Here is a 17648-nt window from a genome sequence, read left to right as displayed (position 1 = left end):
ACATGAGAGCAGGAAGATGGCACCTTTCAACAGTTTCCTATCCACTTTTTCCCAATCAAGAGCCTTAAGAGCCACCACTAACCCCAAACAGTTCTGCTGCAAGCACTCTAGACAAAATTCTACCATATACCACTACTCTATGTATTACATTTTGTTGAACAAAGTCCAATTCCAGATGTAACTTCTGTTAATAAAGCTGGCCAATAGAACTCAAACAGGTAAGCAGAAAAATATCCAGTAAGCACAAATATATATGCTTTGATCTGTCAAAACCTCCAGTCTTTTCAACCAAGCATGCCACACTTCTGTTAAAACATGTCAGACCAATAACAGAAGGGTTTAGTCTTCACCATATATATCCTGTATATTCAGCAGAAGCTAACTGCCAGCAAAGGAAATGTAACACTTCTTGATTTAGAACTGCATACACATGCATGACATTCTTTTTATTTAACTCTTTACTGCTAGCCACTTACCTAAGTAAAAATTTAGCTTCGGTGAAGTGTTTCACTACAGCTTAAGACTGTGAAAGGTTTATTATAGCAATCACTAAGTTTTTCCCATTTTTTCAGGTTTTTCTATATTATAAAACACTTAATGCTGCACCAAAAAATTTCACCAGTTTTTGAAGAGCTTTTCTGAATTAGGGCCATAATAATAAGGTTGAGTGTTCCTATGCAGCGTGGCTTTTGTGACTGCCCATTAAGAAGCCTGGGGAGAACCTTAGGACCTAATATAAGCCATCTCCCTGCAACAAGAGCCATCACTTTCTACTGAAAACAATTAAGTTCTCAAACTTTTTATACTGAGCTCCCCCTCTTCTGTAATCTTTGCCATGCCCCTCCCTCTATAGAAATAAATGAATAACCACACCTTTATATTTGTATATAACCACACAAAGCTCGTTAATATTAATTCCACGCTACTAGCTATCTTTATAGCATGGATTGTCTCAGCAATGAAAGAAATAGCATCAGAAAAAGTGGTCTTTTCAAGGGAAGGAGGAAGGTTCAAAATTTTTGTCTTGCTTGTATATATCATTTATTCCCTTCTACAGACACACCTACAAGTGCATACATTTGTGCTTTCAGAAACATACAGCCTTTCCAACTGCACATTCAGCTTGAGACGATGAAGATTCTGGAGCTGTATGGGAGTTTGGCTGTTAGCCAAAGCTAACCCACCACAACCCAAAAAACTGAAACAGATGCCAAGTCTACTAAGCTGCCTCTGATGAGTCTGACCTGATAGGCTTGATTTGAATGTAGTATAATACTATTTGAATTGTAGTGTCTGAGAAGAAATACAGTTTCTCTGATCTTTGAATGCACGGGCACTGAAGGTTTTAAGAAATGTGGAACGCAGCTACCACATTTTTTATCACCAACTTCAACAGTTACACGACATTGCAATTAAATATAAGGGACATCACATTTTGTTGATGAGATTTTTGTCTTCTGTGTTGAATGCAAACTATAACCAGTCAGCAGAAATGATTTCTCTGGATTGCATTAGTGCAACTCCATCAGTTTAAATCTTTAGATCAATTTATTTATAATATTTTATTATTTAAAGTCTTGTTCTCCCACTTCATCCTCAAATTGACCAATTACTAATGAATGTTAAAAACAATTATCTCTGTATTTTCTTTACAGAGTCTTAATATATAAGTCAGTTTAATACTTGAAGAAAGTAAGGATTTAAAACTCACATGTAGCTGTAATGATAATCTAGTTTGACTACTGCATTAACACAACCCTAAAGCACTGGGCAAATTACAGCATACATTCTGTAAGTGGAAGACCAATTACGTCTTTTCAAGTGATAAAGATGCTGTCACACCTCAAGGCAGGATTCCTACTAATCTTCCTCATTTAAGAAATACTGCATTATATCCAACTCAAGACAGCTTTCCCTTCTAGACAGACAAACAGATCTTTCTTTTGTCTGATAGACTAGTAAGCCCACTGTAATCAGCAGTTTCCTTCTCATGAAAGTACTTACTGCGATCAGGTCATGTCTTGGACATGTCTGATAATAAAGTGAGCAATAAAGTCCCACTGTCAGGAAGATGTCTTACGACATTGTTTTAAACTGCTTCAGTATCTCAACCCTTTCTGAAATATGGACAACATGACAAGCACAATAATCCATGATTGTTTCATCACTGCCACAAAAAGATGACTATTTCTTTCAGTCCTCTTTCTTTCAACTGATTTCAGGTTAACTATGATTTCCACCTGACTTTACACTTGGTGACCATCAGAAACAGCCCATATCTCCTTTCCAAAGATGTTCGGATAAGCTTTTTGGCAAAACTGTAGTCAAATCTTGTCTCCTAAGCCAAGCCAAGGTTTCACAACCAAAGTAAATAAACAGGTTAATAAAAACAGGTCAATGAAGAGTAATAGCAAAAGGATTTAAGAACAGATTTCAGCTTTGCAGCTGACAGAAGATAAAGTCCATGTCCTACCAGTCATGTATAGATAATGATTATAAGCTAGGCAGTATCACCATGAAGGCAGGCTGCTGAGTTAAAAACCAAACAAGATCATAGACCATCCAGCTATTGTACTGGAGAAAGCATATCATAAAGGAACTGAACAGCTTTGGTTTACATAGTCCTAACTAAAGATAGTTCTTTAGCAGTTTGACTTGCTTTTCATTCCTAAACTATTCCTTGTCCCAAGCACCTTAATAGCTCTCAGTAAAACCAGCAACATAATTATCACCAGTAACTTCCAAGTGCTGAAAATATGATTGTAAACATAGTCGTCCCAAAAGAAACCAGCAATATCATTTACAAGCACATTAAATGGCTGCAAATACCTCTTTTGTTCAAGTAGAATATTTAAAAGCAATCATTTCTGTTCTTTCAATAAAGACTGTAAAAATGATACCACTTTTCAAGGGAAATCAAACGCCCAGGTTCCTCTTTCCACTCCTGGCTGACTACCCTACCCGTTAGCTAGAGTTGTGTTTTTGCTTGCTTGTTCTCTCTAGCCTCTTGAATCTTACCTTTTTTGCTACACAGTTGTTTAGGTAGAACACAAGATTACTTCTGTGTAGCACAGTTTACAGCCTGTAGCTCAGACTTCTCTAGGCAGTTTAAATCCACTTTTGGGACTCAAGGAGTAGTTTTCCACTCCACGTATGAACTTTCTGATCAGGGTATTTTACAAAAATGAGTTACACTACCCTATAAATAGTTTTAGTAAATGAAAAGGTAGATCAACTGCAGTACACTGCGCTGAAATCAGTGTTCCCTTTCTGTTAAGTATAGCACGATTGCACTCAACTAGTAAAGTCTTGCACAGCTTTGGTGCCTGTCCCCCTTCACTTCCCATCTGCGGCAGTCCAGGCAAAAGCCAGCAGGACATTCTCACAGTGTACAGGCACCTAGGTAAACTCCAAACCGAAAGGTCTAAAATGCTTCGTAGAACTACACACTATTTGCTCTTCAGAACACCTTTTCTTTTTATTTAGGCACTTATTTCTGTTTCAGATGCTGATGCATATGCTCTGGATTTCATCGCCAACCCTCCCCCCCCCCCCCCTCCCCCCCCTTTTGGCACATTTATCCCAGCTGAATAAATATCTTGCCCTTTGAATGGTACTCCACCAAAAATAAACTAATAATTGAGATCTCAGTTCCACCCAAGCCAGGATTACATCAAATAAGGGATAACCAGCCTAGTCCATAGGGACATGCTTTTGTCAGCACATCAGACATTTATTGAAGTACAGTAATATCTGTGTTTATGAGTTTGTTCCTTGTTGCCAAGAGAAACTGTAAGCTTTGTATATGAGGTCAAAAAGTTACTCAACCCTATGGCTGATAATTCATACCAGTCACTACGTTAATCAGCAATCAGGCAACTTAACTACTCAGTCCTACTACTACAAAGCGTTAGTGCAAGGTGCACATCTGAAGTTGAGTCACATCCCTAAACAACTTTAACAGCATACAGATACAAAGACCTGCAATTTGCTGATCAGAGAACTCGATTAATCATTCTAGTGATTGCAAGCAGGGAGCAAAGACAAGCAACCCACCAAAGATTATTAACGTATGGTATAAGGAGGAAAACCACTTCATATAAACAATTAAGTCATCCAATCCAATAAACACTGTCAAGCTTCAATTTCAACTAGATTTCAAATGAAGTATAAAATCTGTGTTTAGTGATCAAACAACTATAGAAAATTTCTCAAATGTATCCTACAAAAGTAAACCATGTAGTTTTGTATAGTCTTAATCAGTCACAGAGCACACTATTTCCAGTCTGGGTTTACCAAGACAGTGGCGTAACTGCTTCTGCAGTAATTCTTTTACTAGTAAAACTATTTGGGGAATAATGAAAAGAAAGATATAAATAATCACATGTGCTCAAACAGCTATACTAGAAAAATAAACCTAAGTCTAAGATCCTGCTCAGTGCTTGAAAGCATTTAGGGTACGTCCAGTTTCACTGACAATCATATTCTTTTGGTAGTTTGTTTTTCTCATATATAAGATAAAAAACATAAATGTAAGTCATAAGCAGTATAAAATGAGATCAGACATGCAAAAAAGGTACTTAAATAATAAAAGAATAGCTAAAATAATTTTGAATAGCAAATAAAACAAAACCTAAGTATGACTACTGAAAGGAAACTAAGTGATGATAAATTTCCTGTAGAATGAACTTTGATCTTACTATCAACAGAACACTAAAAATTTCTGTTACCTCTTCGCTTACTTTGCAAAAAAATCCTTGCCTTCAGCACCATCTGGTATACTTAAAGCCACACCAATTCAAAGCTCAAATGCCTTCAGTAATCAACTGTAAGTAACCTGATCTTCACCACTCACCTTTATTATCTCACTTTGAGACATACCATCTTCAATAATTAAGTACAGAATTATAGCCGTAAAATCTCATATCATCTTGAAAGATCCTTTCAGACCTGACATAATCTTACTGCATTTATAATGCCTGAACAAATACAGAAACCGCACTCCTTTCCAAACTTGGCACTTTTTTACCCCCCTAAACAAAGGAAATGCATTTTTCATATTACAGTAGCCAGCACTGCGTTGTTAATACGTTTCAAGAGAACTCATGACCAGTTGAGAGAATTATTTCAGATTGATTATTAATGCATTGAGGTTAGTTTTGAGGCAATTCCTCTGCTGCAGACATTTTACAATTTCATTATTATTTTCCCATAAAACTATTGCAACACACATGTGGATTAAAGACCACTGACAAATTCACAAAGAAAGAAATGGTCCCTAGAATTTAGAGCAGGTTTCCATGTTGGCTACTGTCTTGACGTCAAAATTGCTTTTATGCAATTCAACTGTTTTTATTAACACTGGTTTTTAGTCACAAAACAGTGTTTTGGTTGCAATTACAGCATTTAACTAATGGCAGCACTGGTTGAGAACGACTGAGTAACATGAAAAATTATTGAACTCATTTTGGCATTTCATAAAACTCTACAAACAGGAAAACGTATTATGGCGGAGAGTAGAAAGTTTGACGCTACTTGTTTGGTTGTTTTGGGGTTTTTTTTGGCAAAATATGAGAACAGCTGTTTAAAACGTTTTGATACATTACAGTGATACGTTCTAAGTGAAATGAGAAATTAAAATGTCTAGTTAAAGTTTCTTAGTATTTAGCATATTATAATAAGGAAGAATCTTTTGGAAAAAGTTTCCAAATAATCAATACAGATGCCAGGAAACTGAAGTACTAGTTTTAAATGTGGTCTCTCTTCTTGTAACAACCTTGGAAGCAAAACTGTAAAGGGAGGGTTCTGATCTCAGTTATCTTAGCACATCTAAGACTCCATCTACACAAAGACAAATGAGACCACCCACTGGATCTAAACACGTACAGGTCACAAAATACCACCAGCACAAAACAGAAGTCTTTCATACTTAGAAGTGGCTCATAATTCCATTACAATGCCATACTATTGATGCCAAAAAATCCCCCCAGAACAGAACAAGGGAGTAAGCAGCCACACAAAATACAGCTTAATATTGAAAATGGTCATTTTATATATAGATAAAATTATTAATAAAAGACACTAATCTGAGAAAGTCACAATGTTTTATTTAACTAATATTATATTTTGAAACATAAAAGTGTGACTGTTTTTTAATTAACTGATTTGTAGAGAATGGATACAAAACTAGCTACCTGATTCTTATGGACAAAATCCATTCCCTCCGAATTTTGAAGGTAGGGCTTAAGGAAAGGGAAAATTCAGCTTACACATGTTCATCACCATGGATGTCTATATGGTTTATTTATTTTTTATTGATTCAAACAATGAGGATTTCCTTAAGAAAGCTCATCAGTTGCAAGAGATGGCTGGTCTTCCTTTATCAACTTCAGGACTAGCCATCCAATTTGAAAATAGTCTTCTGAATTTGAAGACAGACAAGTTCAAGAATATGTCTCCTTAAAAAGCCAACAAATAGAACTGTATTTCTATTTTTGAAGCACAAAGTTTCTGAAAGACTAGAAAAGGAATTAAAAATGTGATCTGGCACAGCCTCTTTCAACATTTATCACAACACTGATACTGGATGTAAAATTTTTTATCTAGGAACTGAGGCAGGAACTAAGAGCAGCATGCCAGAAAAAACCAAACATCATACGACCTAACACTATGAATAAAACCAACTTCTTTAAAAAAAAAGAAAAAAAGAAAAAACAAACACAAAACAAAACCAAAACCCAAACTACTTTATTCCAGTGTTACCCGCATATGGCTAAACTAGGTATAGATAAGAAGTTTCAGCTATTTCAGGGTTCTGGGCAGTCTTAAACCTACAAATAACTTGCTTGGAATTTTCTTCAGTTACTCATTTAAACCTTTCCTATGAAACAGAAGTTGAGGCAACAGTGTAACAACTCTGTTAGATACAATTGTCCTTACTATCTTCTCTTCTTTGATGTTATGAATGGTTTATGGATGACATATGTATTTACAAAAGTACTGAGAAAAACCACTGAAGAGACACTAAGAATATTAGGGTATTTCCAACACCATTACAGGCTTTATTTCGACATCCCCTAACTCCCTATAAATCTGAACCCTAAAAAAGTAGTTTCTAAGTGAGAATTTGGAGATTTATATAATGCTGCTGCCCTCTCCCCCCCCACCCCCCTTGTTTTACTTGCATGTTGCTTCTTATATTTAGAAGACACAATACTAGTAGAACAAGTCTGGAATGCACTACAGTCTTTCATCTACTGATTTAAAAGGAACTGCTTTTGTAACTGAATGATATGTAAAGACCTCCATTCAACACTAATGACAGAGATGATTACATAAACTGCTTCCAAAGGTCTTCTCAACTCTCAGAAAAGCTGAAAAATTTTACAGCTGACTCCTAGTTAGCCTTTGACTGTGACTCCACTGTAAATTTTTCAGATAGAAAAATATATTACTTCATGTAGAACTGTAATTTTGCTGGGATTGATCTTTTCTTTTTATCACTCAAAACCCAAGCCAAGCTAGATGTGAATCTGGGCGCTCATGAGTAATCTTCTCTTAATAGGAAATGAATCAATATTAATGTTAGTGTTGCTATAAACACAGACTCCATTAAGTCACACTACTCAGAGTGCCTATCAAGGAAAGACTAGTATCTTTAAAAGCCTGTGTGAAGGTGGTACTATGCAAGTGGCTCATAATAGTATCTGATCACCATCTCTTCCCTGGCTAGAATTGTAATTTCACATGTTATATATTCCAGCTCAAAAGAACATACACTATGTCTGCATGTCTCATCACTATTTCTGCATCAGAATATGGGAAAACTGTAAAAAGGCCTCACTTTGTTTTGAACTTCTGTTTCACAATACAGATCATGCAGAGTATGACCTGAAGTTTTTATGTAGTTCCAGGGACAGAAAAAGGAGAAGGGAAGGACTGCTGTGTTTTCTGTTTAGTTTCCCATTTCTCTTTTTCCAACGAGATGTAAGAAAATAAACAAATAAAGCCCCAACACCTCCACCGAAAATATAAAAGAAGTGGTCTCTACATAAATGCTTGCAAATAGTTTTTAAAATAGCTGTCTATATTATAGCAAATCTTCTGTCTTTTCAAGTTCTAAATCCCTAAATATTCTAGAGTGGATGTGAAGATGTTACTAGAAATTTCATAGATAGGAACTTGTTCCCAGTTCCAAAAACGACCAGGTTGAAAAACACTAGTCTAACAGCACTTTAAGTGCTTTAAATGGTATTTATGAAGGAAAATAAAGGTAGCTTTTTGCAGAATTAAATTCTCTTTCCAAATGTATGTCTATAGAAACTTCTGTCTATTCATGTAACCCTCTCTGGTTGCAGAAGTTTAACATTTAGGTTAATTCTGGTCACATTTTCAGTAAAGATAAAGAAAATCTTTCTAGAGACAGTGTAACCAAATACTTCCATTTTATCTCCATGGGATGAGTAAACAGTTGGGCGCATGCAGGCTGCTACATACACTTTGAGGTGTGTGACATGAATGAACAATAGTTGAGCCTGGCATTACTTGCTAGCTGCTGAAGTAACATGAACTATTTCAATGCCTGGGTCTTTATTTAACTTTAAATCACATTAGTGTGCAATACAGTAATACTGGTTTCATTCAAGTTTCAAAATATTAGGTCAATTGGGATTAAAACCCACAAGCAGTTAAACAACAAAGGTTTCCTCTGTTAAAATGAAGCCAATACTACTGTGCGGTCACCGGCCCTTCATTTCCTCACTAAGTAATTCTCCAGTGTTATCGGAAACCCATGGAAGTTGTTTGCAGCCATACCCATTTCCTATTTCACTTCACTCAGTCTCCAAATCAGACACACACGCACACAAGGATACTATTTTAAAGGTAACAAAGAGCATAAAATGATAAAATCATGTGAGACAGATGATTTGCCCATGAGCTATTAACATTTTATAATTTTACAAAGCTCTAATAATTACCGGAGACTAACAAACATGACAGTGAGAACCGTTCAACAGAACAAACTTTTTAGATTAACATAGCGTTTTATTTTAAGATTGCATATATCAAAATATCTTTAAATCAGCACTTAATGTGAAGGTTGACATTAACTTTGTAATGCATGTTTTGAGGTGTGGTACAATTTATGAAACAAAACCTGCCATAATCCTAAATTGCCACAGGATTAATTTAGTGTAAGTACTTTCAAAAACTTGAGACAGTAAAAAAGAGCATAGTAAAAAGAAAGTAAGAGCAAAAAGTTATGTCAAATAATATTAAATCATAGAGAAACACTTATCTTCAGATTTAGTCGCTCAAACTGGGAAATTCCAGAGTCAAGTCTGCCACATCATCTTAACTTGACTGTCTCACCTGTGTGCATTAAGATGCATAGACTCAGGCCTCATTGGGAGGCACAGGACAGAGTATGTTCCGAAATGGCTAATTACTCAATGCTTCTGCTGGAATTCCCTGCGTAAGAAAGGCCTTATCTAAATGGCCTAACTCCTACACCATAGGATTACTAATTGCCTCAAAGGAACCTCAGTGGCATTCTCAAGGCAATACCCAAATGCTTCATAAATATGGATGAATATTTATTTGAATATTCACAACACTCTCAAGCAATTAGCTTATGCAACTATTCCTATTTTACACCTATAAAACTGAAATATGGGGAAATTAACACTCAGAATTAATTTTGTCATTCTCCTGTCCAAGTTATGAACCCAAGCCTAATTTTTGGAAGCATGCATCATGCTTATATCAAGTTGCATTAAAGGTAACGAAAGCTATGTTTTTGCAGTCAGCACTTCTGCAACCCTGGCTCAGAATTGTTATACGGAGCAATGGCAGGTAACTCCCTGCCTCATTTGCTATTATTGTTTTGAAATTCTGAAGTAAGGCATGGCTTCTGGAGAAAGTGTGATTTGCTACCCAACCCCGACTACTTCCCCAAGCCAAATCTAGCTGGTACAGTATACATATATACATATAACAGAAGTCCTGTGGAAGCAGAATTTAGTAAAAAGATCAGAAATTCATGCCTGAATACTACCTGCCTGAATACTTGGGCGAGGTAATAAAATATAAAGTACAAGGGTCTTCTCTCATCCTGTATGGACACCTGGTTAGGATTCCAACTTCTTGCTTAGGAATACTAAGGAAAACTGGAACTCCCTTCACCATGCAAATGTAGTTTTTGCTACTCTAATGTGCATACTGATACTTACAAGGTAGTATACGCTTCTTTCAGACACCTTAACTTAGCAATTTTTGAGATATAAATTACACAAAGCCTATATCATTGACTAGCTGCCATACTTTAGAATCAGTGGCATGGCAAAACTATTCCATCCATATGGAAACTGAAACAGAGCCCAGGGGAATTCAGTCACCTCCTTTTCTTTAGAGAGAGTTCATTGTAATGGCTCTAGTTCTGCAGCAATTAAGGACGTTTCTCCTTAGCTCTTAAGTTGTGGTGTTTTACACATGACTTGTAGAGCTACTGTTGTTGGAGAGTTAAAGGTGAATACCTTTTTTCTATTCACATGATGTCTGCAATCCCACAGTTTAAAAAGTAAAAATAGATGAAAACTACAGAACATAGGAAACAATGATAGAAAAACAATTTCCTTTACTATGTCACTCTGGTAAGTATACATTTTAAAATGGGGAGGTAGTTTGCATACTACCCTTACAATTCTTACTGGGTGAAACAAAGAGCTTGTATTTAATGCATGTCCCACTTTTCTGTCTCAGTAAGAAGTTACACGTTTTGATTGAAAGCTCTTAGTAAAATGAATACAATAACCACGTCTTGAAACTGGCACTAACAGATCCCATTTCTAAATGGTTAATCCAATATATGATAGAAATGATATAGTTATGATTCATAAATCTACATTTATATACAATGGTATTTTCAGTTATTAGTATTAGATGCCATACTAAGTACCTGTTCCACTTTCTTTAAGAATTACTGCAACGCTGCTTTTGGCTGTCATGCTTCCAGTATTCCTCCCCAAAAAGCAATAAGGCAAACTAAGATATTATAATATTAAAGAAACAAAGATGGGAAAAAAATAGACATTTTTCCACTCAATATGGTTGTGTTCATGTAAAGATAAAAATATTCAGTAATTTAATTCAAACAATAAAAAATACTCAATTGTATTTTGCAAATACAACTATGGAGTTTACATAAGTGATATGTTAAACTTTTCACTCCTACAACTAGATTGGAGTTGAATCACTTTTAAGTGAAACAGGTCATTACTATTTCCCTGAAGCACCGTTTTTCTGTCCATCTCATTGCTTTCATAGAGAAAACATATCCAAATGCATCCAGTGAAATACAGAAACTAGCAACTACAAGTATTTTGATAATTAACTTTCATAGTCTTTGACCTTGTTACAAGGTAATTATGATATGTAAAAAGAAAAATATCCGAATAACTCACAAGCAAATAAACCACACCCAAGTCAAATACTACTAAGCTATTTTCTATTATACATACCAGAAAAAATACTGCACATTGTGAGCACCAAAGCACAAAAACTAGAGTATATTTACTGTTATATAACCCTCTGCTTTACATGGGTGTTGCTAAAAGTGCAAATCTTTCTGATCCTCAGTGCAACAGCTCTAGGGTTAAGTGGCAAGATTAACCATACAGTCCCAGGAGCTATATTCTGAACAGCTAGCAAAATTCTGCCATCTCCTTCCATCTAAACATATCAAAATGCTTTGGAACTCTAGGAGTTTTACTTATATATTAAATTGTAAGCTATTTTGCGAGAAGTTAAGCAGATATAAAGTAGTCATTGTAACTCACATATTTGTCTACAGTTACATATTGTCTACAGTTATGTTCAGGTTGAGCATGAAAGTTATGCAATTCTTTCCTGCAAATGGTATTATGATAACTATATTCCACCTGGCCAGCTCACACATACAGGAGTTTTTTCATTACATGGAAACTCCAAAACTAAAGAGAACTGTTTTTAATTTGCTTTAATGAAGGTGTATCTGAAGAGATTATAAAATGTCCTATGATGTACTGTGTTACATACCCTGCTCCAAGAAGTGAAACAGCATTTCCGCATACAAAGAAAAACTCAGCAATGTTTCTTTAACTGAATGATTTCATATATACTTAAAATAAGATTGATTTTTTTTTTCGTGCCAATCAACATTTACTGAAGAGGCTACTTGGAAACTGATCACTGTAAGAAGCATGGCAGATAACTACTTCAGCTGGTACCATTTTTGAGAAACTGATCAGTCAGTCAATAGTTCTTGTCCTGAAAAGAAATCTCTTCTTTCTGTGGAAGATTAACTATATCCTACATAGGTCCACATCAGTGGTTTACCATCTAAAAATTCAGTATTATTGCACAAAACCAGACATATCTTAGTTTGGAGCCTATACAATTCTAGAAATTAATTAGCTACTTCCAGAGAACAAAAAGCAGTATTTTACTTGACATAACAGGTTGTTGTAATAATGTAATAATAACAGTATAGGTTATTGCTATTTACAGTCTGTATTATTATCTGTGGGAGTTCTAGCCATTGACCACAATACCATAGTGTTAAATTCTATAAAGAGACAGAAAAAGATGGATCCTTGATTTGGAGAGGAGACAACAACATATTATCAGCTGAAATGTATCTTTAACACTCATCACATACTTTAACAATCCCAACACCAGCCTTCCCTTCACTCAGACTGAATGCCATTAGAGTTCTCAATTTGCCTTTGAGGCTGCACAGCAGCCCAAAGTAATCAATGTTAACACACACTTAACTCTTACTCTGTCGCTTTCAGTGGTACAATGGGATACAGTTAAAGACTTGATTCATATTCCAGCCCTATCTCCCCTTTGGCTGGAAGGGAAACCTGAGGCCCTGTGAAGGTTTCTCTTCCTTTGACAAACACCTTACAGTGCGATGGCCCCACAAGGTCCAACAAGGGTAACATACCTGCATAAGCAAACAAGACAGGATTTGGTCTCACTAATTCTCCTCAAGTTTACTCTTCGGGTGAGCTCTATTTTAAGTCACTGAGATAAAATAAACCATGTTATAACTACAATAACTAGTGCCTTTTAAAGTGATTTTTCAACTCCTTAACATCCCAATCTTAGTGAAAGCACTTTCACCCTATGTAAGATCTATTCAGGTCAAGTGTATTTGATTTCTAATAGACAGAAGAGAGACTTGGGAAGTTATGAACCTGATCATCTCAGTCAAAACTCATCTTAATCACTATGCGAGTGCCTACTGCAGACTGACAGTTTCAAATGGAACATGTACAGGAAAGACATGACAGCCATTAGACTGCATGAAATCCAGTGTTGTATATCGTAAGAAAAAATATACATGCACTAGCTATTTAATATCAATTGAACTTATTTGAGTGCACTCTGGGAACACAACAGAAACAAACCAAAGAGGTCTCCCTTCTGCTCTGCCCATCTCTTCCCCTCCTTTGTTTATTATGCTTATCTTGCATTACAATTTTAACGGTAATAGACACCAAAGAATTTATCTATCCTTGTGATTTTAACTATAGTTTAAAAAATATTTTCTCCTGCTGAATGTAAATCAGAATGAGATTCTTTTCCTCTCAGTGTTTATACTCTAAAATTATTTCATTAGTTTCAGTTGGTTGGTTGGTTTATTGTGCCCCCCCATCCCACCACCCCTTTAACAGAGCTGAGAAGGACTCCAGACTGCACTGCTTTTGTCTACAGTATGCATGCTGCAATAAGGGCAGGTAAGAAACTCTCTTGACAGAAAATCTTTATTAGCTTTCTATTAAGTGCTCCTTATCACTTCACCATCTAGTGTGTTGAGCTCCCTCAAGCTCCCTTTCTAACATAAATGAGATCAGCAGTAAGCTCCTGCTTTGGAAAACTACAAACTCTGTCTGAAGACAGGTCACAATCTCCTTCTGTCCCAATTTTTCTATCCATTAAACAGGAATAAAGAGGTTTCTTCCTCCCAAAACTTAGGGAAGGGAGGCACGCAAGTGCCTTTTTTAAAACAACGTCTGGAAAATGCTGCATCTCAAGTTGCACCAGGAAAGTTTTAGATTGGATATTAGGAAAAATTTCTTCACTGAAAGGACGGTCAAGCATTAGAACAGGCTGCTCAGGGAGGTGATGAAATCACTATCCCTGGAAGTCGTTAAAAACCCATACATGTAGATGTGGTGCTTTGAGACAAGGTTCAGTGGTCCCTTGGCAGTCCTGGGTTAACGGTTGGGCTTGATGATCTAAAGGTCTTTCCCAACCTAAATGACACTGATACAGAAGGCAGAGAGAAGTAGGAAAGAACCAGAAGAAAATAAGTTACAGACAAAAATAAGGAAACAGCACCAAAAAATATTCGGCCAATTATACACTAAAGGCTAAATTCAGCCTTTAGTAGGCAGAGTTTATGTCCACTTGCAATTTGAGCACTGCAGTCATTCAGTTCTTTTCATCCAACTTACTCCCATTTTTATCAAGATCATTGATTGAGATGACAAGAAACAGAAAAGTAGCAGGCAAACAGTACTTTTCAAGAACAGAAAGGGTGACGATACAAGAGCAGAAAGTTTTTTCTTTTGCATCATGTGTAAGCAGAGAAAAGCAAACAGAAATAAAGCACAGAGAGTTTCACTTTAGAAGACTGGTTGAGTTTTTCTTGCTTTACTTCTTCAGGCAGCCTCTGTTCTAAAACCACTTCTGTAAATATAGTATTTAGCTACAGGCTTTAACTATGCTAAAGATCTTCTCTTGCTATCGCTATTTCATAAGTTTGTCTCGGCAATGTCTTCACAAGCAGATGCAGCACATGCTGACAAAGAAGGCATTGTCAGAAATTACTCAAACATACCTGTGTTTGCATTCAGACCTTTGCTGTCACAGCAATTACAGCCGATCGAGCTGAAACAGCTGTGAAAGAGAATGAAGGCCGTAGTGTCAATCCAGCCTTCAAAACAGGTTTTCACCCAATTTTTTGCTTCTTTAAATCCCCTGAAATTCCCTACACCAACAAGCAAGAGCTAAATTAATGTCTTCTATTGCTCCCTTCTAATTACAGGGTTTGTCGTACAGATATAAGTCACTCCCTACACCTCTACAGCACCTCTAGTCTAAAAATTTCCAGATTCTAAGAAGAACTTTCTGGCTGAGTGAATCAGAAGTATCTCCTGTAATTTGTACTGTGAAATAGTACCTAAATGCAACATATGAAAAGCTAAGCAGCATCCAACCCAACAAAATATTATTTAATCAAACCCAAACCATTCTTCAACATTAGCAAAGATTTGTGGAAATAACATCCAGTATATGTACTACTTTCTCTACGTTCATTCAGAAGCAAGGGATGGCAAGCAATCTTGTTTTAAAAATTGCTGTGTAACTTCAGTTAAAATTTATTATCTTATTTGTTTCCTGTCTCTGTGCCCTGTACACATTTTGGTATTTGTTGAGAGTTACTAAAAGGACACTTGTTTCTTGTATTTATAATTCCCTGTTAAAACCTCAGTGTGTTTTTCTGAAGCTTCTGAAACAATCACTGAACTCAGACTCTATTCATTACATAACAGCCACACCTGCAAATTATCTTCCAGATTTTATATGTCTCACAATAGCAACAGTTACTTACAAAGACAGTTCCTTTTCAGTGTAAGACAAGTGAGTTTGCCGTTAATAAATAGCTTGCAATCGCTTACACTAACACTACCAGAAAATAAAAAGCCTGACAAAAAAACCTCCACAACTATGCATGAAAATTGGAAGACTCAGACTGCTAAAAACAGCTTGGATGAAACTAAGCTAACATATGTATTTTTACTGTGTACTGACTACACTACAAAAGCAAATGGGCATTGACTAATCTAGAGCCGAGCTACTCTGAAGTAAACCTTCTCAAAACATGCATAATGTGGATGTCAAGTACTTTGAACCAACTGCTTCACTCTCAGATCCTCTTCTACTTGTTTGTATAACTTATGAGTATTGACACAGCCCAAGATACCAGGTTAACTCCTAACTATTGTGAAAGCATGGTTACAATGTTAAACCAAAGATCTTGATTTTGCCTGGTTTATGTATTTACGCAAGTATGTCCATTCATACGTAAAATAAAACACTGTATTGTGCCTACCTGTTTTGGGGTTTATTGAAAAGAATCCCTGTGGATTTCCACTTGTAATCTTGTAGGTTAATTTTTCACTTGAACTAGAATCTGGATCAAATGCCTCAATCTGAATGACGGATACATCTTTAGGTGAGTTTTCCATGACCTCTGGGTAATAAACTGGTTCTGTGGTCTGAGGAGCATTATCATTAACATCACCAACTTCTATGTAGATTTCAATGAAGGAGGATAAAGGCACAACTCCTTGGTCTGTTGCATAAACAGTTAACCAGTAATGTGAAGTAGTCTCACGATCCAGGCGATCTGCAGTCTCAATAATACCTGTTTAATAGGAAGAAAAATAGATAGAAAATGCTCAATAAATAGGCAGAAGTTTGTAAAAATACAGGAAGCAACAAGCTTACTAAATTAATAAAAGTTCAAAATAACTGGCATTGATTTTACAATCTGTGTTAATATACACAAACATATTGAGACTAACTTGAAGCCACAAAACATAAAATTACTACAACAGTTTTCAGCAATTATGCATTACAGATATTAGAACAATATATTAGTTTCCTTTTCAACATCCTTTGTGATTTATTAGATCAGTTAGCACTATTCATAAAAGCTATGTTGCCTAAAAGATTAAATATAATGAGTAATTCACAGTCTCTTGGGGGTTGAATGACCCTCTTTATTCATCATTGATTATAGTGAATTTTATACCATATTAAACTATCTGATTTAGATGCCTAATTCTTGAACTGTTTACCATTATTCATATTAATGAGCAGCTACTTAAATGTGAAACATTCTTATCTATGTGCCCAAATGAATTATTTAACTGAATTTTCTTAATCTGCTTATTTGGGTTCACACAGGAAAGAAAAAAAAAAGTTATACCTGAAGCTAATCTTTGTAGCATTAGGAGCAACCAATGGCTGCCATTTCTCTGGCAATGGAAAGCAGCCCTTAGCTCAATTTTATACACATAAAATAAATTACCATTTATGGTACAGCTACACAATTCACAAACTTCATAAAAACACATCTGCTGAGTCTACAGGAGCTTGTCCGAGCCAGAACTATATAAAGAATGAAGGATCAAGCTTTTATCCACTGTGAAGGAAATACAGATCTATTTTTATAAGCAGCTTATACTACAGGTACAGTCAAAATATGCATGTGTCAAAAGGGTACGTGACATGGCATAACCTATACGAGGGGAGATGAATATTAAACGGATTCATGGAGCCATGGTACAATAAAACTTCACACTTTCCTCTTCCAGATACAGTCGCTCTTACAGGTTGCCTGATTTGAGGACTTAAAACGAACCTGATACATGTCAGGGTGAGGGCCAGAGCAATCCCTTGTAACCATTTCTGTGGAAATCTTGAAGGGCTTTGTCATGGCTCTTACTGTTTGCTATACTGATACCCACAGTATGATCTGGATTTGAGCCAAGATGAGTCAAACTATCACCATGACAGCTGGTTTTGGG

General features: G+C 36.0%; 1 protein-coding gene across 8 annotated transcripts in view; it reads right to left on the bottom strand.

The window, feature by feature from the left end:
• The window catches only part of FAT1 (FAT atypical cadherin 1), a 111979-nt gene that overhangs the window by 57276 nt on the left and 37055 nt on the right, over positions 1-17648 (bottom strand). For all 8 annotated transcript variants that reach the window (XM_013301023.3, XM_055795531.1, XM_055795533.1 and 5 more), the window contains exon 3: positions 16166-16480. In XM_013301023.3, coding sequence (XP_013156477.2) covers positions 16166-16480 — 315 coding nt within the window. The remainder of the gene's footprint in view (positions 1-16165; positions 16481-17648) is intronic.

Source organism: Falco peregrinus, chromosome 2 (assembly GCF_023634155.1).
Source record: "Falco peregrinus isolate bFalPer1 chromosome 2, bFalPer1.pri, whole genome shotgun sequence".
NCBI lineage: Eukaryota > Metazoa > Chordata > Aves > Falconiformes > Falconidae > Falco > Falco peregrinus.
Note: the sequence above shows the minus strand (reverse complement) of the source record. Positions and strands in the feature narration are given on the sequence as shown.